The sequence below is a fragment of the Mytilus trossulus genome, chromosome 7, assembly GCF_036588685.1.
Source record: "Mytilus trossulus isolate FHL-02 chromosome 7, PNRI_Mtr1.1.1.hap1, whole genome shotgun sequence".
Lineage (NCBI taxonomy): Eukaryota > Metazoa > Mollusca > Bivalvia > Mytilida > Mytilidae > Mytilus > Mytilus trossulus.
Window position 1 is genome coordinate 73,832,097 of NC_086379.1, and position 26,216 is coordinate 73,858,312.

Below are 26,216 nucleotides of genomic sequence, written 5' to 3' on the forward strand. Positions count from 1 at the left end.
TCGTAGGACATAGTTGAGGATCGTCTTGAAAAATAACATTTAAAAAAAACTCAGAGGAAAATTCAAAACGGAAAGTCCCCAATCAAATAGCAAAATCAAAAGCTGAAACATATCAAACGAATAGATAACAACTGTCATATTCCTGACTAAATACCGGCATGGTGATTTGAACCTGGTTATATGACGCTTTACCTCTCACTTGTACGAAAGTCGCATCAAATTCCAATATATTGACAAAGACTCGTGAACAAAACAAACAGATGTTGCCTTTGCTACGTGTTGACGGCCCCACGTTTACAAATAACTGTATGAAATGGTATGACTTATGTTCTTTATTTCTAAGCAGCATTCATAAATATAAGTACTATTGTGCATTTAAAGCACATTTCATCAAAATTAATTTTTATAGTAAAAACATTAATTTACTTAACAAGAAAGGAAAAAATAAATGTTGGCAAACAGAAAAGATCACATATAATTCAAAATAGATGAAACCAAATCCTGCTCCACATGTGGCATCCGTCGATTTGCACATGTTAGTACAATCCCGGTGATAAGTCTAGTTCCGTAGATAACAATTTAGAGAACAACGAATACATTAACTTTGGTATGTTTATGAAATAGATTGAAGGAGAATGGAAAGAACAAATTAATATCAATCAGTTCTTACTGTGGCATATTAATCTTTAGCTTTCGAATACCAAGTCATAACAAATCTTAGATGTAGTTATAGATAAGTGAGAAACTTAATATAAAGAAACTTAACACAATGAATAAGAATAATAATGGAATTCATTTTATAATGCTTATCAATATTTAACATTAACATTAATATTAAAAGATTTGACAAGCGATTCCCTTCATTTGTGGTGGCTAAAAAAAGAATCAGACGCATGAATTTATAAATTCTTTTTTAATTTTTGACAGCACTGGTTCAATACCTCTAGTGAAGAACTACCAATCCAATATGGTATTATCAGCTGAATGGTCAAAATACTGACTTTATTTATCACAAAACCTTTCGCCATTCTTAAATTATTTAGAAACTTCAATTCCTCCTTACAAAGTTGACCTGAGATGGATTCAACTATTATTTTTAGGTTATTTTTGGTCATATAGCTCTTAACCGTTTCGGTTCGCACAAGGTATTATCACCTCGGTAGTCACAACGTCAGAATGGACATGAATTATACAACAGCAGTATACCGGTGTTCAAAAGTCATAACGTTTTGTAAAAAAAAAACATGTGTGGGTTATAATCCAAAACCGAGTGTCACATCATCTGGTGCAAGAAAATTGGTACCGTTAATTTTATTACTACCACTGGGTCGATGCCTCTACTGGTGGACTATTAGTCCCCGAGGGTATCACCAGCCCAGTAGCCAGTACTTCGGTACTGGCATGAAAATACGGATTTTTTGTGTTATTAAAATTTGCTGTTATAAAATATTAAAAATTATTATAAATTAAGGAACGTATCTCCCTCATGCAAATCTCGGATTCCTTTCATGGATTTGGCTATACTTTTTGGACCTTTTGGATTATAGCTCTTCATCTTTTATATAAGCTTTGGATTTCAAATATTTTGGCCACGAGCATCACTGAAGAGACATGTATTGTCGAAATGCGCATCTGGTGCAAGAAAATTGGTACCGTTAATTTTATTACTACCACTTGGTCGATGCTTCTGCTGGTGGACTATTAGTCCCGAGGGTATCACCAGCTCAGTAGCCAGTACTTCGGTACTGGCATAAAAATACGGATTTTTTGTGTTATTAAAATTTGCTGTTATAAAATATTAAAAATTATTATAAATTAAGGAACGTATCTCCCTCATGCAAAGCTCTGATTCCTTTCATGGATTTGGCTATACTTTTTGAAACTTTTGGATTATAGCTCTTCATCTTTTATATAAGCATTGGATTTCAAATATTTTGGCCACGAGCATCACTGAAGAGACATGTATTGTCGAAATGTGCAAGAAAATTGGTACCGTTAATTTTATTTTTATATCAACTATAAAAGGAAAGACTTTCTTAAGTTTACTGTTTATATAAATCATTGCGAAAATATCTTAATGGTTTCAAATCATTCAAACAAAAGTGCCCTTAAATGAATTTTGCTTTGTATGTTTTTGCTTATATACTGTGGATTCATTATTATTCGTTGGATACCAATTTTCGTGGGTTTCGTGGGTAGAGATGAACCACGAATTCAAATGTTCAACGAATAATATATTTGCAATAGGTTTTGTATACAGAAATTGGCAAAACCAGGAAATCGAATATCCAGGAAAATGCCAGTTTTCAGCAATCCACGAAAATTGATACCAACAAAAATAAATGAATCCACAGTAGTTCATCGACTGCTTTGGTACCTATTGAGCAATGGCTTTCATTTATTCGGCTTTGATCTCTCTTGAAAAAGAAGGTAAATTCAGAAAATCTCTACGGTTACATCACGTTAATAACTGTCGTTTTGATTGTTACACCACTTGACCGATACCGCGTCACCGAGAGTATCATCAGGTCAGTAGTCAATAATTCAGTACTAACATAATTTAAAATAAACCTTTCATCAATTGTCCGTTTACAAATTTATTAATTATAATAAGAGACTTAGGTTTCAACACCCTAAAAAGTTGACCGTAGAAAGATTTGGCTATTATTTAAAGTTATTTTATTTGAGCGTTCCTCATTGAAGTACGTGAAGGAAAATGCGCTGAACGCATGAAGTGAATTAAGTGTTGTTTAAAGCACTGGGTCGATGCATTAGTTTTAGATTTATACCTCGAGCTTGGCATTGTCGGTTATCAGAGTTTATGACACACGTTCCGATTTTAATTTTGAAGTAGTAATTATACTACAACCTCACATAAATATAGGATTCACATTTCCAAACTCATTTGGTATTTAAGAGCATGCAGATGCTAATCAGCTGTAGACGGTCGCCGATGTCGGAGCAGAAAGTTGAAAAAAACAGGGGTATGTCAAGGAAAGTCATCAGACCTTGCTGAAAAATATTCCGTATCAACTTCATAAAAAATAAACGATGGTCTTGAAGTAAAGATTAAAAGTTTTGACCTTATTTTATCGTTTTTATAATGTTTTAAAGTATTATTGTGTTTGTCTATGACATTTTATTAGTTTAGTCTATTTTTTGGTTATATCGATTTGACGAGGTACGGTACTTAGTTATACATCCCTTCAATGTGATATTGTGATATAGTAAGTTTTTGTATTTCTGTCTTTCGTTTTTGTGCTTTGTCTAAATGCCTGTTGGTTTGTCTTTGTTGACATATTTGTCTGTGTTACAGTGCAAGATTATAATGCAATGTCGAAGTCTGTTCCCCTAAATTTGACATTGTTACCTGTTATGTCGATTTGTTTTATCACACATCGTAATCAATATAGCAGAATTTATGCGACTGATATTTAATGCGTTTCCCTCGGTTTTAGTTTGTTACCCCGATTTTGTGTTTTGTCCATGGATTTATGAGTTTTGAACAGCGGCATAATACTGTTGCCTTTATTTCATTCAATTTTGAGGAATTGCTAGCTAAAAAAACAGATTGAATCTACCATTTTCTACACAAGAAAATATGTGTTCCATTTCAGGAATATGACCCTTGTAATTCATTTGTTTGATGTGTTTTAGTTGTTGGTTCTGTCTTTTGTTTATGAACTTTCCGTTTAGAATTGCCTCGGAATTCGGTATTTTTGTTATGTTACTTTTTATGACAATCCATTCACGAAGTGTCCGCTTATAGATTAAGAACTTTAGTTGAGCTTAGATTGTTAAAGCTATTATTTCCAGGTTTGGTCATAAAGCTCTTCAACTATTTCAGAATAAGAATAATAAGAATTGCCAAAAACATTTTGCCTTCGGAACTCAAAACGTTAGTTTCTTTAAAAAAAAATCTAAATTAAGCATAGCTGATTTTGTTATACTAGTATATACCATTGTCATGTTAATAACCATTAAGTACAAACTGATACTGAATACTCTCCTAATATAAGAGTGAGTAATTAACATACCTAATTCATATTAGATCTAAGAAAAAGAAAACGACAAAATGATAAACAATTTATTCTACCATGTGTATGTAACATAACCTTAGATATCTAACAATAGATTTGTTTGGATAATTACCGTTTAATCCCAATTCTCACTCTTATACCACGTAATTTTGCAAACATTGATTAGTTTGTTGATATGTACAGATTACATCCTGTCTTTTGTCCTAATTGCCAATTAGTGTTTTAATTTAGATAAAGCTGAAAAGTATGTTTTTTTTCTGAATTTATTCATAGAAGATTTCAGTCCTTCAGGTTAACTTAACCGAAGACACAAATAAAATCTTTTAATTATTCAAGAGATACGCCGTAATGCATACTTTAACAATAAATAAATTTGATGCAATTGTCTTCTCATGTTTCGTAGTGGTACTGTTTAATTCAGATTAGGAATGTCTTGACTGAAAAAAAGTGGCGGAATATACCAGGAGACATTCAAAGTTCGTAATCGAATAAAAACTGTCAACGTCATAGAAAAACACGAGGAAAACACGACAAAAAAACAAAACAAGCAACAGTCTGAGAAATAAAAAAATAGAAGATTATGCAACACAAACCCCAACAAAAAAAACCAAACTGTGGTGATATAAGGTGCTCCGGAATGATATGTTATTCCAGCTCTACATGTGAAACCCGCCGTGTTTCTTTTGTTAGTACACATCCAAAGATCAGTCTCATTAAGTGATGACAACCGAGGAAAAGAAGACGAGATTGTGGTTACGACAGTCGGAACAGATTTGGTTGACACATATATCCTATATCGGTCAACAAGCTCGTAATATCGTCCGTTAAACTTTCCAGGGGATAACAAGAATCGTGCATTCTTTTTCATCTTGTAATTTTTAAATCAGCCAATGAACTTTTTAAAAGAACTCAAATTAAAGGTTAAAAACAGAGATTCAAACTGAGGGTTTTCATATCCTTATAGGCAACATGGACACAACGTCTGTATTTTAAACCGATGATCAACTTAATCTCTTTGAACCATTGGTTTAATAGCTCCGTAATATCGTTTCAACTGCGAGGTTTATCCCATATTGAAGCGGTGCCTGAAAAGCGTTGCTTAGTTGTTTTCATTTTACACTGTTTGATTTGGAAGAAAGACCGACATAGTTAGACAGTGCAGTTAGTTGCACAACTACTAACAAAATTATATTTTAATATTCTTGCAATTGTTATAAAACACAACAAATTGCAGAATTAAAACTATATATTGATTTAAATTGACATGTGACGTTCCTTTTTATGGCATTGATACATTCGTGTGACAAACACAAAGTTTGTAATTCTATTATGCTGTTTTGTGAACTTTCCTCAATAAGGTTAGGGACTCGTTGTTAATCTGTGGTGAACATGTCGAAATGTACTGTTATATTATTTAAGTATGCATTTCTCTGTCTTGAGAGTCTTGCAATTGTTTGTACTGTTTTACCGCCATTTAATGCAATTTTACATATTTAACATTGCCCTAAGGTTTGAGGTTTGACATGCCACAAAACCACGTCCAACCACCATTTTGTCTTAAAATGTTCCGTACCAAGTCAGGAATATGGCAGTTGGTATCTAATAGTTCGTTACCTTGCATGTTGCATTGTCGTTTTTTTTTATGTACTTCAGTGTTCTGTTTTTAGTTGTGTTCTGTTTTTTAGTTGTGTTCTTCTTTTACGTAAATGTTTTCCTCCGTTTTAGTTTTTGACTTGGATTTCTTTCGTTCTCGATTTATGACTTTTGAACAGCGGTATACTACTGTTGCCTTTATTTAGTATTCTTAAAGTTTTTTTTAAAGGATTTAAGCTTAATATCTAGTTTCAGTATTGTCGCTAATTTTCTTAACCTTTCTAACGTTTAATTCCTGCTTCAAAATAATTTTTTTTATAGTAAAAAAAACCCCAACAATACGTACGGTAATTGAAATTTGAAACTTTACTGCAAACATGCGCATATCAAATAATCCGACGTGTATATGTTTATTGTTTTGTTATTTTGGAGCTCTCTTTTCTCCAGCCTTATTATGGTTTCTTCGTTTTTTAATTTTCCCTTCATTCCAAATATAGCTTGATAGAATCCAATGAAATCACGACTATTAAACAAACCAAATACAATAAGCAATCAAGATTAATCAAACTAAAGTACTGATTGTTGTGTCGCCAGTTTAACATTTCAAATTTTATTTTTACTTAGTTTGTAACACTATTATATAAACAAGGTAACATGAGGTTTAATACATTCATTTATTTCACAAAAATACAATAACAATACTAGTTTGCATACAGACAATATTTCAAAAATTGATGAGTGGTCTACATATTCTAACAATTGTTTGTTGCCGTTATTATGCGCTTTGTTTTAGTTTTTGTGTTCTAATATTTAAAATATTTTAAAACATTTTTCTATAAACTGATTAATGAAGGTATGAACGAACACAAAGAGTCGTCAAATTCATACCGACACGTTCTGGTGACACCAAGACACCAATTTATGTACATTTCAGAACAAAAATGCGTATGGTATGCTAATATTATACTGGTGTGAAATATCCCGGCCAATCCTGAAATTTGATTAGTAACTTAAAAAGGAAAACAAAAATAATCATGGCAATAAGTGTTGAAATCCGAACACTCCAGTCAAATATAATTGTTTGTCGGGTTTCACAGGCAGTATTGGCTTATTTTCCCTGGATTCCAGGAGATATACATCACTCAGAGGAATATGAGCCCCTATCTTCTGTGAAAATCACGATTAACAAAAAACGTCCCAGGAATAAAGTGGGTTGGAGGGTCCTTGCCAAACTTGCAAAAATCATAATAGTTCAAATTTCTATGAATTTTAGCTGATAGATATTTAGAATTGGGTTAAATTATAACAACTGTGTGTCATCAGCAACGAAAATTAGGTCTCAACGGATTGGAGAACGAGGACAATAACAATAAACAAAGTAGGATGTTTTTTTTTCTCATTTAAAACAACATTCTACCGATTAGTTGACAATAAACGATTATAAAATAACTTTCTCAAGTTTCCTGAACGTTATAAATTGTATACCAACAAATACCAAAGACAATATTTTGTTGTATGCTCATAAATTGTGTATCTTGATTGTTTTCCGTCCCGACGCAGGCCTTGCAAATTTTTTCACTCTATACCTTGATGAACTTTAAGAATATGACATTTTCAACATTCGTTTACAAAAAGATGTTTACAAATAGATATATGATTCTGAATTATGAAATTCTCTTACAATAATATGTTTTTGAAATAGAGCACGACGAATAGTAGAACAACAACTGATTTTCTATACGACACTTACAGATGAGATTAATCATTTTTGTAAATAAGATATGGTGTAAATATCCATTTAGCAATTCTTCAATATAACAACCACACGACATAGTAAATATTACAAAAACAAATTCTCTTAGGATCCTACAATATATCATCTGTTATGTGCAAATAGTCCATATGCAAATAATTTCTTATCGAGAAAAGTGTTGTCATTTTACAGACGACCCGTTGTCTATAGCCTTCAAATACCATAAAATGTATTCCCATAGTACCATTGCGACCAATAAGGGGAAGTTGCATTTTGAAAGACAAAGGTTTCGGCTAACTAATTTTTTTAATTCAATAAACATGATAAAACACACATATTTTATGTAAATAATGTAAGAGAGGATAAACTATAGTTTTTCCGAAAAATAGACAGAGATAATCAAACTAATTTTCAAGATCGATAAAATTAAGTTAGTGATGAACGACATACCCCATTTCTCATTTGCCATTTACTTTCATGAATAGAATAAAAAATATACCTAAATCCTGTTACCATTTTCAGAAGAAACTTTGGGTTATAAAGAAAAGGTTTTGACAAAATTTTACGCTTGTTTTACGAAGCCAATTAAATGGTTTCCAAGAGAATAAACTTCTATATATATTCATTCTGTGAAATATTAGATTATTTGCCAATTTTCCAGGTTATACTGAAAAATGCCTCTAAAAATTGGTTTCAAAGGTTGTAAAAATTACCACCAGTAATGCAAGTCTAAGATAACAATTCATATTGTTCGGCATTTTTTCCCTCTTTCAAATAAACCCAACATCAAGTAAATCCTTCATAAGTAAGTTTATATATCACTAAATAAAAGTCTATCCTATTACCTTTTTGTCTATCCTGTTACCGTTATCAGTATTGCACCTGCAAATGCTTAATTGGGAAGATTATGGCGTAATGACGATAAAATGAGTTCAAACAACGGAATATTTCATTCGTTTTCCAACTATATGTGGTAATAAAGAATTTAACGACGTTTCTGTCTACAATTGTCTATCCTGTTACTGTTACCATAGCAACCATAGTAACAGGATATAAATAACAGGATAGACAAATTTCTTTATTTTTGAATGCTGTTGTGAAATAACTTATCCCTTTGGTGAAGTGATTATGGTTTTCTGTTGTGACTTTTGTTTCCAACACGTTATTGCATTTTTTCAAGTATACCTTTGTTGTAATTAAACAAAATTGTTGATAACAGCAGACATGAAAAAAGTCTTGAATTTTTTTTCTTCTGTACACTGTCGTTCAAGAATTGGGGCTTTTAAATGAAAAGGTACCTTTGCACTTTTGAAATCAATAGTTACTGATTCAATATTCATAGGGAGAAAAATTGAACGACTGATTTAAGTAGCGGTAATAGGATGGACATTAAGCTCCCGTACGCTGATTAAATTAAGTTTGTAGATTAGATGTTACATAAAATGATAAAGAAGCTACGATGTTTTGTTAGAGTATTAATTAATTTTCTTAAAAAGTCCCTTTTGCAGATATCAAGGCGATCAGAAAATTTGAAAAAAAATCATTTGAAATTTGTTTTTTTCTGACATTGTATGAATACAAATACCCCTAAAATCGGACTTAAATACATTTTAATCTTAATAAACTAGATGTAAATCGTTTTTATTATTAATGTTCTGTATCCTACAAGCTTTCATGTAAACCATTACAACTGAAATGTCCATTAAAAATAAAAGTTTTAGCATGGGTGTACTGAAAATTCGACATTTTTTGAAAATGACCCAAATAGTAAGATGCCGTACTGGGGTTGATGTCAAAAACTTTGCTCAGTGCTCGGAGCACAAAAAAAAATTGCTCGAAACATGAAATCCAGCATTTTGATTGGTTGATTCTTGAGTCTGTACACGGACGTCTAATTCGTAGTTCAATCAACATTTATTATTTGCATCAATGTCCTTTCGAAAACGTATTGTGTAAGAATGTTTTAGAGAATATGACGTCACAATTTCATATTCTTGGAATTCATTTAAAAAAGCAAAAACAGTTGAATATCTGGCGTCCGTAACGACGGAAAAAGATCGATCGACCAAGAAATATGTTTATACAAGGTTTAAAATTTGTTAGTATAAACAATATATTGTTTATGTTTGTTCCTTGTTGGCACTAAAATTTAACCATCACACAGAAAAAAATATTTCATAAAAGATTAACCTCATAAAATTTGAAATAAAATGATTAAATATAAAACAATTAGCTGGTGATAATGCATAGTGATTTACTCAATAATTACATCCCCATCTTATCAAGATAATTTTGTCACAGATCATATGCCAAATGACTGAATATCTACTTTTCCAGATTTCTCCTTGATTTGTCATGAAAATGAGAGACATGCAAGTATAGGACAAATTTGGAAGTACTAGTTTACGTATTAAAGTTGTTATCCAATTGTTTGATGTGCTTGAGCTTTTGAATTTGCCATTTGACTAGGAACTTTCCGTTTTTAATTTTCCTCGGAGTTCAGAATTTTTATGAATTTACCTTATATCATGCTGAAAAATTTCTTTCGCCAATTGAAAAGAAAATGCAAGTAATTTATTTGGAATCTGTTTTCAGATGATCCCGATATGTCCGTCTTCCTTCCCCAAATTCAACAGATGGGCGGACATTATTTTTGTAATGCCAGTACATAATGAAATACTTTTGGTTCATTGGTATATTGCAGTGAGTACCTAATCGACTTTTTTTCAGATTTTTGATGACATAATATTAACGGGATTAAAGCCCATGCAATTAAACAAATCATGGTAAGGGTATTATTCCGAAGTTTTTTCTTCAATACAATGCTTTTACGTATTAAGCTTATTGCCTGGTTTCAACATGTATTAAGGTATGGTGGTCATTTTCATATCCTCGCGACACGTCTCGTTTTCTTGTAATTATACAAGTATATATATACATTTGTTCCTATTCATGGCTATCCAATGCAAAATTTATTTATCGACTTTTGATATTTATATTAGCTCATAAGGCAGCTTGTAGAATGAAATTCGTTAAATTAAGAAAACATGACATACATTGTGTACTATGTTCCGATATCGTATCAGTAAAGTTCACAAAGAAATCATAATAATATCAACGAATTACATTTCAAAATATCTTCATAAATAGCACGTTTGCTTTCATAATATAGATACTGAAAATATAAACACCACTTTTGTATTAATCATCAAATAACTATTTATACATAATTGAGCTACTTGTTAATAAAATAAGATTTTTGTCAAATCACTGATAAATGCTTGGTATAGTACACATTGCTAAGTAATAAACTAATGTCTATATTAAATATACAAACTAAACAATGTAATATTCATATGGTTTGACTACTTTTGATTCTAAAACACTTATTTTGAAAACATAGTTATATTCTGATTTCTATACATATAAGTCCTTGACATTATAAACCGAGCAATAGTAATACAAGGAATATCCACAAAGAGGGACTAAGACTAAATTGTGTTCCTAAGTTACATCCATCTGTGAAGCAAAGTTCATAACACACTGTAATGTTATCATTCCGTTTACGACAATCTGAAGCTTCCATATTATTTTTCAGTGAAACAGTTGAGCAACCTCGAATAAATTTTACAATTTCACCTGAAACAAAAGATTTAACGAACGTTACGTAAATAAACAGAATAAAAGTATTAGCATCAGCATTATATACACATTTTTATAGATTGTACTGACGAGGAAAAGTAACCATAGGTCATTGAAGGATGAATTATTAGTTCAATCTAGGTGGCTGGGTGTCTAGAGCGATGAACAAAGTGCTGGTAATGGTGTCTCGATATCCATGGGATTCTTATCTCCTTAAAAAATTCTTGTATCAAGTAAGTAATATGACAGTTGATACACGTTCGTTTGGTGTTTTTGAGCTTTTGATTTTGCGATTTGATTATGGACATTTTGTTTTGAATTTTCAGTTCAGTATTTAGTGATTTTACCCTTACGATAGATATTTTGCTAATCTGCAGTTAATTCCAAGCCTTATATTTCATGTACTTTGTTACAACTCTAGGCCACCGAAAGCTGAATAATAAGTTCAGTCTAGGTGACTGAATTGTCTAGAGCGATCGATACAGTGCACGCAGTATTGTCTCAATATCCCAATACAACAACTTCGAATCCCGACGAAGAAGAACAAAAATTTGATTCACAAGATTGCAGACTTAACATTATTGTTCTGATATTTCGTCAAAAGTTGTTTTGAATATAAAATGTGTTTATACACGATTCCATCTATAAACTAAAAGTCTTTTGCTTAAACAAAAGCAACAGTAGTTTAACGCTGTTAAAAGTCATACATCGATTGAGAGAACAAAAATATCCGGCTTACAAACTAAAACCGAGATTCACACTCGGAAATCCGTCATATTCGGGAATAGGTCACGTTCGGTACTTAGCAGACAGACAACATAGATATTATAAAAGTTTGAAGAATTTTAATGTAAATTAGGTTTTGATAGCCTGAGAATCTGGCTCACCTGGTCCAGGCTAAGCGTTGATATCTGTTACTTAAAAGGCGAGGTTCAATTTTGTTTTTTCATGAAAAGATCAACGTTTTTGTTCCAAGAGTAACTTTAGTCGAAACATTTATTATACACTGTGGTATCTTCCGACCCTGTTTAGATATTTGACATTTACTTTTGCCTAAAAGCATATAGTATACGAGACTAGAGCAATATTCATTTATCAAAATTGAATTTCAGTTTACACATACAACTGTTGTGTTTTTAACTAAGAGATCCTATATTCTAAGCTCGCTTTTCTTTTTCGCTTTTTGTGTTTCATTATATATCCGTGATATAAATCACATGTTAATACATAGTTTATTGTAAATGCTGGTTGTGTCGGTTGTAAAAATAACCAAAAAGTAAATAAACGAGTGGACACTTCGCTGAGATGAGATTTACAAACTGGGAATTTATGCCATTTATAATTGATTTTTTAAAGAACAAAAAATCCGCATCGTACCTTTCACATTCTTTTCTCTGACGGTTTGACAAGCAGAACGTTGTTGTGATTCTGGACAAGGCGATGGTGATTTCGGATCATCTTCACATTCAGGATCACTATCGCTAGAACATCTGACACACAATAATGTTTCTGCGAGACCTATACAAAGAAAACAAAACACTGCTTTAAAATTACTCTGTAAGTTTAAACTAGTACTATCAAAAAAAAAACACTGCTCAACAGAAAAGCTTAACCATATATATTCTTAATCTACAAAAAAATGTACAGAAAATAGCGAGCTGAAGCAAGTCTCTGGGTATGACATTTTATCGCTGTACAGTATTGAATGCTCATAGTTGGCCTACGGCTGGTTTCTGCTCTTTGGTCGAGTTTTTAGGTCTTTGACACATTCCACATTTTCATTTCCAACTAAAACTATAAAATTAACAATAGAAACAAACACATGACGTCGGTAAATTGAGTTCATGTAAACGTGTTTAATTCAAAGTACATTTGGACATGGAATTTGATACACAAGAATATCATCGACTGGATGAAAAAAAATCGTATTTTACAATTGGTGATGAAGACATTGACATTGCCGTAACTATATCATTCACAATGCATTACTAATGTTTGAAACAAACAGTCAAGAAAAAGGCATACTTCAAAACTTAACCCGGATAGCTACCCAAATTAATTTGCGCTATTTTTGAAGGAAAATTGGTTTAATAGTTTTCATTACAACATTTAATTTAATTTTGAATTAAAAACAAATTAATATCCAATCCAAACACGAAACAGCAAAATTTTGAAAAAATAAATTTGAAAATTACATGGGTTAAAAAAAAGAGCAAAATTAAGGACTCGACCTCCTGGTTCCCCTTCCCTTACTGTAGCAAACATTTTATTGTCCAAATAAAAATTCGACAAGAGTTGTTGATATTTTCATCGAGCAATAATACGTTATCTCTATTTGTTGAGTCGAAGTTGTAAATCCGCAGTTAAATCAGTGAAACCTTTTGGATAGCAAAAACTGACAACCGCAATCCTTCTATCAATTGTTCTATACTGCAGGGATTACTTATGTCTTCAAACGGTCTTCGTTGATTTTTTTCGAAGATAATGCCGGAATTGATGCAATAACATGAAATGACACAGACACATTTTATCATTGCATAGTGCATACAAAATAATGATATAAAAAACACGTTTGCCTTTACGTAATATAAAACAATCAGTATGATGTTTAATTTGTTGTGTGAATGCTTAGCCTTTTGTTAAAAAAAAATGCATTTTCGATGATGGTGATAATGATTAAAGGCTTTTAAACGCCAAGTGTCAAATTAAATGCATATTCAAGACAAGAACATGGTCATGCAGTACACGTGCTTCTTCTATTGCCACAGTCAACAGGAAAATTCTGTAGTTTTTCTGGGACACACTATTTTGACGAAGAGCCGATATGCTCCAAATGCCAGTTTTGGATACTTTGGTACAATCCTGCTAAAATCAAATACATGACTTGTCGCACTTTAGGCGAGGACGGTACCACGAGTCTATGTATTTTCGACGTAATACCATTGATTAGGCGATTTGTTTCCGGTTTACTTAATTTGAATAATATGTTTTTGGATTCGCCGACATCTATCCTCCTGCATACTATTGTTTTCTTAAAATCAGTGGTATAATAAAAATTTGTTTTTATATGAAACGTTATTACACGAGTAATCTCATCATCAACAAAACATGATGGAAACGGAAATTATGTCGTCAATCATCGAGTTCAAGATTATATTCTTATCTGTTTACACGTACTAAGGACTTAAAATTTATGGCCGCAATATTTTTCGTTTAGAAAGATAAAGTTTTATTCACATCTTTCGCAAATGCTTGTCTTCATTCATTATTATCCATATATAAGATCGGAACTATTACCGATTGCCCTTTAATTAGAAACAGATTGACGCTGCATAAATATTTATTGTTCTTATATCACAAGAAAATATATAATTTAGTTGAACTAGCTTTAAAAACATAAAAAAGCATGTTTCGTAGCGGTAACAATGAAATCTTGTATTTTCCATATATGCGTATGATCCTGCAATTTAACATTTACGCCTTTTTACTTCACAATCGGTGAATTTGTTTTTGAATGAAATTGATATCTCGTTAAAGTAGACTGCGATGAGTTTCCAGACATGGAACTGTGACGAAACAGTTACTTGATTATAACCGCTGGCCTGCCAAAAAAAAAAACTTAACCAAAAACACCAAAAATAGTACACAAGAAACCTATATATTTCCTGTTTTATGTGTACACCCATATTTGAAATTAAGAAAGGTGTATTTCATGATAGTATGATTAAACACCTGAATTTACTTAATGAGGAATGAGTTCACCCCAATGAAAGATCCATCACCAACTGTAAAAGGACTCTCAGTGATGACATTTCTAGTTCATGACGCTTAAATTCGAAAAGTTCTATTTGGTTGTGGTCAATACAGTATACCATATCAATTTCATAATAGCTATGTTTACATATCAGGAACATGTGTAGATCTTCTTTATATATTTACCAACATTAACAGTGTATCATAGCTTTAATACGCATACATATATCAGCTTTACAACACCTTTTCCTATTTCTGTACATTTATAGAAGTGTATAGAAGGCTCAAAATCCTTTTTAAGTGTAAACAAATTTATTTATTTATCTGAAAATGAATGGAAAGAACATTCAAACTATAGACTAAAATTTTGTCGAAAATAAAATTCATCAGTATTTCATTTGTTACGGAGATAATATTGATCAACAAAACACATGAGGTTTGTATTAATAACATTTATGACTTCAGATATAAAATAAGATTTTGTTTTCACATTTTGAAATGACAGCCAGACTGTTTTCAAAGAAATTTCGTTTTAACTTGATCACGAATATTCAATGAAACCTTTGATATGTTTTTTCCACAAGAGACATAAAAGGCTAATTGAATGACTTTTGATATCTTGCGTTTGTCATTAATCCCTCAGAGTAAACGAGTTAAATTGTGGTTTTCTATGGTAAACTGTTATCTGGCTGAGACATTGAAAAAGTACAGCAGTGTAGTTTGTTATACTGAATATATCGATGAGTTTTTAATAAGCATGTTTACCATCTTTTGATATTACAAAGTTCATTCATAATATAATCAGTTGTACATTTTTATTCGAATTTTGAGTAGATCTCTTTTGGAAAATCTGCATATTTGGGATTAATTTTAATACAATCACTTGATAAACGAAAACTAGGAATTTTTGTATCAAATCAGAATCCTTAAAAAGGGAAGCTGTATCTTGGTTATTGCTCATTATTATTCGGTAACCATTTAATCCCTGCTTCACTATAGATTTTTTCAATGATTTCTTTCAACACCAGAAATAAGCTCTTGGATTCTGTGTTAACTTACCATTGTTTATAATAAGCCTATAGCAAGCACAACTTACAACAATCTCAAAACCACACATAACTATTAGGGAATGCATGATGTAAAAGAGGGACGAAAGATACCAGAGGGACAGTCAAACAGATGTAAACTTCTACTACTGATAGTTGACTCAAGTAGGACTGGTGAAAAATGGGTAAAAGTCAAGATTAGGGTGAATGAATTTAATTTCTCATTAACTAAAAATTACATTGTAACAGAGAATATATATAAATATATAATCAATTATATCAAATATAAAAGAAGGGACCGGTCTTGTGACATAATCAGCTAAATAAACGTTATATAACTGGAAAATGATAATTGGCAGTGTTTAAATCAAATCTCGAGCACAAATTAACCTTCATGACCTTCCCAATCACATCTTTTAGTTAGTAATAACATACAAAACAGTGTGTACCCGTGGCATTCTCATCTTATCTATTCATATCATAAATATGTTGTACACTATGTAAGTTTTATTTATATTATTTTGAACACTGGGTGTAAGTCCTTCCTATTGAAATATCGAATAAGAAAACAAAGGCTCTTAACCAGTAGTTTACAATATTTTTCCGAATATTTTAGAATTCTTAAAAACAATCCTATCCATTAGAATTTACAACTTTAATTTACATCAAGGCAGTTACTTTTAAAACCAATATAATTACAATTCAATCTTGCATCGTTTACATAAAATTGTTTAAAACAAGACGGGAAGCTTTGGGTTTGGGAATTCAACTTGTGATATGAGAGGTTATAGTGTGATTTTCCCTTATTCAGTTGACTTGATTAAAACATCATACGAAGATGGGTTACTACCGATACCCTCTCTTCATTATCCTCTAATGCATTTACTTGTTTTTATTATACTATTTCTCTTGCAATATAACTGCGAAATATCGATGCAACTTTATGTTTCGAGGCGACGATGGCATTGGCCTCAGTTCAAAACAAAAATGGGTGTTTTTTTTAAATTTGACCTCATTCAGGATTAATTAAATTTCTATTCTAAAGGAAAAATAAAGGCAACAATAGGATACCGCTGTAAGAAATTCATAAATCGATTGAGGAAAAATAAACCTAGTTTACACACTAAAACTGAGGGAGACACATCAAATATATGAAGAGAACAACGACCCAACGGAAATACTAATATGCAACACACACAGAAACGAACTATATGTAGTATATATTTGTGGAGTTCACCTACCATATGTATTTCTTCTGGATTAATTTGTATTCAATAATTAACTTGTGTTCGTTGTTTATCTTTCACTTTTATTTCTCACTTTTGATTTGTGCGGTATCGTTTATGTATTGTCTCAGATAAAATATCGTTTACAAAAATATATCTCTTTTGGTATATTTCACCAACCTCATACCGGTTTTATGTCGGTTTTTTTTTTTAATATTTTGTGACTTATTGTAAATTAAAATATGCTCAGTTGTGTTATAATACAACAAAATTTACGGCGTCTCCTCACCTATTTAAGATAGACAACTAAATCATGGCATTAGGCAAACGAAATGATTTTCACACGTAGTGGTCATCATCAAATTAAATGTAGATCATCTTTTCTTCAGATCATTCCTGTGTGTAATTGATTGATCGGACTAACCGTTCGCTATTTACATAGATTTAATCAGTTTCTGGTCCACAAATTTTCCATCACTGTCCAGTGTCTTAGTGTAAACCAACGTGACAAAGAAATTAATACGAACATTTCGAGTGTTTTAACGATGTTAAATAGGATTCAATCCAACATTTTCTACATTTGAAAATGCCTGTACCAAGTTAGGAATATGACAGTTGTTGTCCATTCGATGTTTATGTGTTTTGTCATTTGATATTGACATGTGATTAGGGACTTTCTGTTTGCAAATACATCGGAGTTCAGTATTTTTGTGATTTTACCTTTTACCTGGTTAAACTTAAGTGACTCTAAAACAACAAAAATAAAATGCAGTGATATGTCTGAAAAGGAGACATCTTTGAACTTTTCAATTAATTTTGTTTTTGTTTTATTTGGAATTCTAGAGAATGAAGTAAATAAGTCGTTCAATCTAACCAAATCATAATCAACATGCTCAGAATTTAAAAAGATAAAAAGTTATATGAATATTGTGCTAAAAGTTGATTATCTTGATGGAACATAGTTTCTTAAGATAGATAAACACCAACAATTTTGTATTGGTTCAAGGAGACGTGATATCATAAAATAATTGTCATGAATGTTCAGTGGACAGTAAAATCTAAATAACTCCAAAAAGACCTGAAATCCCTGCAGTGAATGAAAACGACAAATGATAAGATGACTATTTAACTGGAAATAACACCTTATTTTACAAATGACAAATGTGGATATAGTTTATAAAGCAAACTTCAAAGTCTTCTTTACAGCTTCATAAGCTTATTAATAAACACAATTCAATATTGGCGTCGGGTATTTAGGGAAAACAGTTTGCCTATATATAGATTGAAACAAAACAAAATAAAAAAAATATTTTTTTGTGTATAGAAATTATTACAATTTTGCATAGGCAGTGAACAAGGTTACAATCCCGACGTATTCAGAACAATCTACTCCTAAGTCATCCTGCAGTGTTGCTATTAAATAACATAATGCTATTTTGTAGCTTAATTGATTAAAGTATAAACAGGGGACAACATAGCTGAAATATGCTATTATGGTCAGAGAAAATGTGTATCACTAGGACAAACAAATTGCATACTTGAAAGTAGGCACTTTTATGCAACAAAAAAAGAAAATGAATATCAGTGTATACAATATAATAATACAATGAGAAAAAAAGATGTAATAATATGAAGAGAACAAATATAACAGTGAGAAGTCCTTCATATAGATAAGGGTTACTGCAAAAAGTTGTCACTGATGAGACTTTTGTCATCGAAACGAGCATCTGGCCCAATACAAAGTTTAAATGCTGGTATCTATTATGAGTTTATTTGCCTGTTGAAGGGCATATTTTCTTTTTGTCAGCTTTATTCAATTAGCCTTTAGTTATTCCATAGATTGGCATTACAATTTTGTAGGTTGATATCGTAAAAAAATCTAAATTAGTCTTGCCCTATATTCATGTGCCTGTCTAAACAAAACAAAGCAAAATGTGAAACATTTCAAATAAATAAAACAACGACCTGGTTGAAACCACAACAATGAACAAACAATAAATATGATACCCTGCAACCATCAACAATCACAGACTTACAGGATATTTTTTGGAAAGGTGCACGCCCAATCATCTCCATTACACTGGACACAAAAACAAATTGTTAAAATCCGTTTGCTTGCTTAATCAATGAACGAAGCACGACGCACATAAAGATCTGACATAAAAAAGACACAAAGTACAAATCTAAACATAATCTCACTACATTAAAAGCTAGTTCAACGCAAAGACAAATATCAATTTAATTATGTTCTCTTATACTCAATCAGTGCACACCCAGGACTTGAGCAATGACCAAATATAAGTTCATAGTATAGACAGGAAGAATTACTTTTAAAGATATAAGTGTATAGTTATTGATCTACCGAATTGAACAGACAAGAACATGCACTGAAAACACCCAAAAAATTGTACAGTCCAAAAATAATTGGATATTCAATGACCAATGGTATTATTCCCTGTGTGTAAGCGTTTGTTTTCCCTCTTATAGTTAATGTGGTTCCTCGGTTTTTGTTTGAGACCCGGATTTATTTACTCTAATCGATTTATGACTTTTGAAAAGCCAAATACTACTGTTGCTTATATTTATAAGATCACTTTTATTAAAATTATTTGACAACTATTTGACGAAAAAATATGTTATAGGATAGAGTTGTAAAGTTCGCCTACCACATGTTACTCTTCAGGATTAGTTTGTATTTAAAAATGGACTCTTGTTCGTTCTTCATCTTTCACTTATATTTCACACAATTTATTTTTGCTATATTTATAGTGTATGTATTGTCTCAGATAAAATATCGTTTATAAAATCATAACTCTTTGATATATTTCACCAACCTCATACCGCTTTTCAAGCCGTTCATTCTTTATTTATATTTTGAAAGACATAAAATGGTCAAGGATGTAATTTATTGTAATTTAAAATATACTCAATTATGTAATAATACAACACAATTTACGGCGTCTATTCACCCATTTAAGATAGATAACTAAATCATGGCATTAGGCAAACGAAATGATTTTCACACGTAGTGGTCATCATCAAATTAAATGTAAATCAATCATCTTTTCTTCAGATCACTCTTGCTTGTAATCGATTGATCGGACTAACCGTCCGCTACTTACATAGATTTAATCAGTTTCTGGTCCACCAATTTTCCATCACTGTCCGGTGTCTTATTGTTAACCAACGTGACAAAGAATTTCATATGAATTTGATACTTCCTAGTAAGCTTAAGTGACTCGAATTTGATATTTCAAAATCATCCCTTTGTAAATTTTACGGACGCCATCACGAGTTGACCGTTTCACGGATGATATCGAATATGTTCCTTACGTCGTAACTACAATTCCCTTCTCCTTTATGAACGTGACCTATCGAATTAGACTATTTACCGGGTTTGTAACAACATGAGCAACACGACTGGTGCCACATATATAGCAGGATTTGCTTACCCTTCCGGAGCACCTGAGATCACCCCAGTTTTTGGTGGGGTTCGTGTTGCTTAGTCATAAGTTTTCTATGTTGTGTCATGTGTACTATTATTTGTCTGTTTGTCTTTTTCATTTCTAGTCATGGTGTTGTCAGTGTATATTTTATTTATGAGTTTGGCAGTCCCTCTGGTATCTTTCGCCCCTCTTTTAAATTTCATTAGCATACCTATGAACGTATTTGATTAACAACCAAAAACAAATGCAGTGATATGTCTGAAAAGTACATCCTTCGAACTTTTCAATTACTTTTGATTTTGTTTGATTTTTTAAATTTTGAGAATAAAGCTGATACATGTTGCTTTTAACCAAATCAAAATTTACATGCTCAGGCTTGACACAATAAAAAAAGTTATATCAATTATTATGCTAAAAGTTGCTTATCGTCGATGGGCTTCTAAAATGTCGTATATGACTGTTTTGGCTAAAAATACTATTTGACACCAATGATCTGGGCGGGAGGAAATCTTTGGTATTACAAAATAGCATACAGTTAGAACAATCAAAATGTGTGAAATAAGACATATTACAAAATTGCCATGTCAGTTTGCTTCTAAAATGTTCATTGAAAACTTGAAAATCGTTGTAAAATGGCTTTGGGAAAAAAATTATTGTACATTTCTGTATTTCCGTGAAAAGAATTTAAGTTCTTGGATAATCCAGAAATGTCAAAGTTTTTATTTCACTGCTATTTACGAAAATGTTCAAGTTCACATACGACATTTTTGAAGCACGCATTTTGCCAAAATCTTCAAAGCTAAGCCTGTTTGTGAGATATTTTTTTCTTGAAAATTTTGTAATTTACAACATTTTAGAAGCCCAGTGACATCATGTTGAAGGAAAACAGCTTCTGAAGATTGAAAAACACCACACTTATTATCTGCAACAGCTTTGTTTTGGCTTCAAGGAGAATTCTGATATCATTAAATAATTGTCATGTATGTTCAGTGGACAGTAAAATCAAAATAACTCGACAAGACCTGAAATCATTACAGTGAATGGAAACGACAAATGGTAAGAGGACAATTCAACTAGAAATAACACCTTATTATACAAATAACAAATGTGGTTATAGTTTATAAGGTAGACTTATAAGCATTCTTTACAGCTCCTCAAGCTTATTGTACACAATTTAATCATGGCGTCTGGTATTTGGGGAATACATATCAAAAGTGGTTATATATAGTTTGAAACAAAAGTAAAATGATTACTTTATTTCATTTTTTTATAGAGATTAATACAAATTTGCGTAGACAGCGAACACGGATATAATCCCTACATATTCATAACAATCTAAACCTTAGACACCCTAAGGGCTGATATTATATAACATAATGATATTTTGTAACTTAATTGACAACACTAGGGATAAGCAGGGGACAAAATAACTGAAATATGTCATTATGGTCAGAGAAGATTTGGATCAGTAGGGCAAAAAATGAAACACGAGAAAGAAGACATTGTAAAGCAACAAAGATAGAAAATGAATAGCAGTGTATACAATATAATGAGAAAGAAAGATTGCATTGATATGATGTGATAAAAATATTAAAGAGAGGAGTCCTTCATATAAATAATGGTTTCTGCAAACACTTGTCATTGATGTGTCTTTTGTAGACGAAACCCACATCGGGCGCAAATGCAAATTTTTAATTATGGTATATATGATGAGTTTATCTGGCTGTTGGAGGGTATGATTTCATAACCAGCTCGGTAAGTACTTCGATTTCATAATCGCCAGAATTCGTTAATACAGTACTAGTAATAATCTTACTCTTTGGTCATGTTCTTGCCGAAATAAAATCAGAACCGTTTAAAGAATATGAACTTTTTTTTTATCCTCATCTTTGCCATAACTTGATATGAGCGTCACTGTTGAGTCTTGTGTAGACAAATCGCGCGTCTGTCGTATTTAATAAACTCATCATAGATACCAGGATTAAAATTATATATACGCCAGACGCGCGTTTCTTCTACAAAAGACTCATCAGTGACGATCGAATAAAAAAATGTTTGAAAGATAAGGTATTCTTTGCCTGAGGTAGAAAAGACTATTTTTTTTCAAAGATTCAAAGTTTTGTTAACAGTTAATTTATAATTATTAACAAATCAATGATAACTCAAGTCAACATTATTAAATTATAATCCTGGTACATTTGATAAATATTGGCTAAAGAAGGCTGTAGAAGTAAACTTGCAGCACATTCATTTACAATTTAGATTTATGAGCTTGATTGTCCCTTTGGTATCTTTCGTCCCTCTTTTACAATCAAAGGAACAAAGGAACATTTAATCAAATTAGATAACATCTGTTTGGTAAGGTTATGAAGAAGTATACTGCAGCGAGTTGTAGTTCATAGTTGTACCGACTAAAAAAGACAGGCAAATGCAGTAATAATACTATTTCTATAACTTTAAAGTGCGTTACCACGATCTTAAGTTTATTTAATGTTTGGTTAACATTTCTTAAAACATATTTAACCTTTTCGTCGTGTATCTTTAATTGCCTTAGCGTTGTTATAATCATTTTTACAAAAGTTAATGACAAGTTCAAATAAATTAATAGAACTGGGTAAAGTCACAGAAAAGTATGAAACAGATTACAAATTGAAGCCGAGGTATGCGTAAATCCAGTAGCTAATACACAATAAATACCTTCAAATGTTCATTGGAAACTTTAAGATGATATATTAAATTCACTATATTACTCTATGGAGCGCACGAATTAGTATGACACAGAACTGTATCCAATAACCTATACATTTTTGTTTGCCATGGCATGACATTTGCAAATCAAGCTCAAATACTAGCTTATTAAGATGGTTTAGATGACTAATCCTTAACCATGTGTTGTCATAGTTGTTTACCCTTTAACCATACATGTTTTAATCGTCATGCCAATACCTTCATATTACACATTTTATTTTCCACTGGGGTCATACACTGTGCCCTTCTGTCGTTACATATCGAATATAACAAAAACTATTCCAATTCCCATTCCTTCAACCATGTATATTATAATCTGACATAACTAGACCTTTTTGAGTTGCTGTTCACATTTAAGTCCATGATGGACGTTGATTTCATAACCCACGCCTCCTTATCAGAAGTTGTTAAATACATTGACACTTGTAAAGGAACCAGACTATAAATCTAATATATAATCTTATTTATTATGGAAACAACTTTTCAGTCTTAAAATATGGCTTTTTTTTACTGGCAAGACTTTTAAAGAAGGTATGGACCATAAGGTTAAGTTCTCTAAACAATTCAATATAGTTTCTATCCTTAATCTCAATTATAAATAATATTTTCTTTTTTTATTGTTTTGCAATTTCATCATTATTAACTACAATTCTATTTGTAACACGAATATCCAAACCAATCTTCGTTCTGTCAATTTTAAATTAACGTTAAAACCAAGAACCCACGGAGAAAGAGGAATTAAAGTGTACCATAATTACATCACTGAGCAAAATACGACTAACTTTTATAGCATTTTAACTTTAGAGGAGAAGACGTTGAGTTAATAATTAGACATGATTGTTATCGAATGTCAAGTAATTTAGTAGCGAAAATCTTATTGTTGTAATGTAAAGCAATTTATTACCCTCTACACAAAATTATCATGAACATGTCAATTGAACGAAAAATATGTAACTAAATTTTTGGAGAAATTATTGAAAAATTATTTTGTATGATGATAAATAGATTATTGCCGCTAGACTGAAAAGTCGAACGTTTTCTCTTTTTGGCATCAACTTATATTTTTTTAATCGTGTCATTTATTTATATTTCTACTAAAAAGGTTTTGAAGTTGAGAAAAAGCGGGTATTTTATTGTACAATAAATTGAAATTTGGATTATCCTTAAAGATTAAATGCCATAGAGTTGATTCTACCGATTATGGTTTTTACACTTATTTAGTGGTATTGTTGACTAGAGAGGATCTCCTTTCACTCCAAATATAAACTGACACAGAAATTAACAACTATCGATAACCGTACGCCCTTCAACAATGAACAAAGCCCATACCGCATATTTAGTTATAAAAGACCCCGAAATGACGATGCAAAACAATTCAAACGAGTAAACTAACAGTCTAATTTATATGTAAAAAAAATGAACGAAAAACAAATATGATACATATAATAAAACGACAACTACTGTCGGTTACGTAATTAATGCAATGTGTCGCCATATTCAGGAATGAAGATCATAGAGAAGTTTTCATACCAATTGTCATTTATAATAAATATTAACTTTCGTTTCTTTTTTTTTTGTGCTAGAATATTTTTTATTGAAATCTCAAATTACAAACCAGTAGCAATGATATTTTAATTATTCCAATGTATATATATATTTATATATATAAATTTGAATTCGAGTAAATATGGTTTATTGAATACCATTATTATGAATTGTGTGCAATTTTCAAGATTTAGAAAGCTAACAAAGAAAAGTATGTGTTTACAGTGTAACTAAAATGCACTAAATGGCTCGATCTGATTGATTTGTAAATCCTTCATTCGACTTTACAAATGATAATCTATGAAATAATTGTTCATCTAAGTACATATACTCAGATTGTTCAGATCACTTTTCCGTTTGCTTGTATGTCCACGATTTTACACCAGATCCAAAATTATGCTTATGCTGTTGGTCTGGATAGAACAAAGGTATTACTTATGCATGATACTATATACTATCATATAGCAAACATGGTATGACATCAATCGTAGTATACCGCTGTTCGAAATAGATTTATGTATCACTCCTTGAATGAGCAAACCCCAAAGGCATGACACCATTTAAAAAACAATTTGTCCATTAACTAATGACCACTAATAAACTCTATTTAGGACTCCATGATTGGCTTAATAAAATATCTATATGTCTATATGTCTGCAGGCCTTGCTAGCTTAAACTTGGAAGTGTGGGAAATATTTGAGTTTCTTGCATATATAATTTAATTTCTTAAAACTTTTATGCACAAACAATTGTAAGTAAATTTTAATTTGTGAGACAATTGCATCTTTTTGAAATACTGTCGAGAAAAAAATCTAAATACAAGAGAAGTATTAAACCGGAAGTAATATACATTTAGATTTCGTCTTACCTTTCGAGGAAATATATAAAACTAGCAAATTTATCACTAGATAATCCGCCACCCGAACCATCTTCGAATAGTTTCCAAATAAGATATCATTCATACATCGTATAGAAACAATCTGAAGCCCACGAGATGGTGAACGTCCACATGAATTTCTCTATCATTGGATAAATGAACAGAAATATGACTACAGATCACATATATATTGAATTAAACAATCAAGTTTATTCCATACTGCAAAGGCATTGAATATATCAATCAGCGACCCGACAAATTATACATTCTGTTTATTAAATGTTTATTTTCTGCTTATGTCTTAAATATATATAGAATGCTTCATAGAAATAGCATTATCACTTGATTGATGCATGTAACGCGTCAATATTTTATAAGTAATGCTGTCTTTTTTTCACATTAGAGAAATGTCTATCGTCGTTTGGTTATTGGTAGTAGACAATCTGAAATATGAGAGACGAGAAGAACATAACAGAAAACATTACAAAATAATTATTTGAAAGCAAAAGACAAAATGCAATCGATTCTTAAAATCAACCAGGTATAT

General features: G+C 31.3%; 1 protein-coding gene across 1 annotated transcript; it reads right to left on the reverse strand.

Annotated features, from left to right (window-relative positions):
* Positions 1 to 10,427: 10,427 nt before the first annotated feature.
* LOC134727255 (uncharacterized) lies at positions 10,428 to 25,903 on the reverse strand. The gene is made up of 3 exons (XM_063591634.1): positions 25,661 to 25,903; positions 12,406 to 12,546; positions 10,428 to 11,025 (listed from the first exon to the last, which is right to left on the reverse strand). Exons 1-3 carry the CDS (start codon positions 25,752 to 25,754, stop codon positions 10,826 to 10,828), a joined length of 435 nt encoding a protein of 144 aa, XP_063447704.1. The 5' UTR covers positions 25,755 to 25,903; the 3' UTR covers positions 10,428 to 10,825.
* Positions 25,904 to 26,216: the final 313 nt, after the last annotated feature.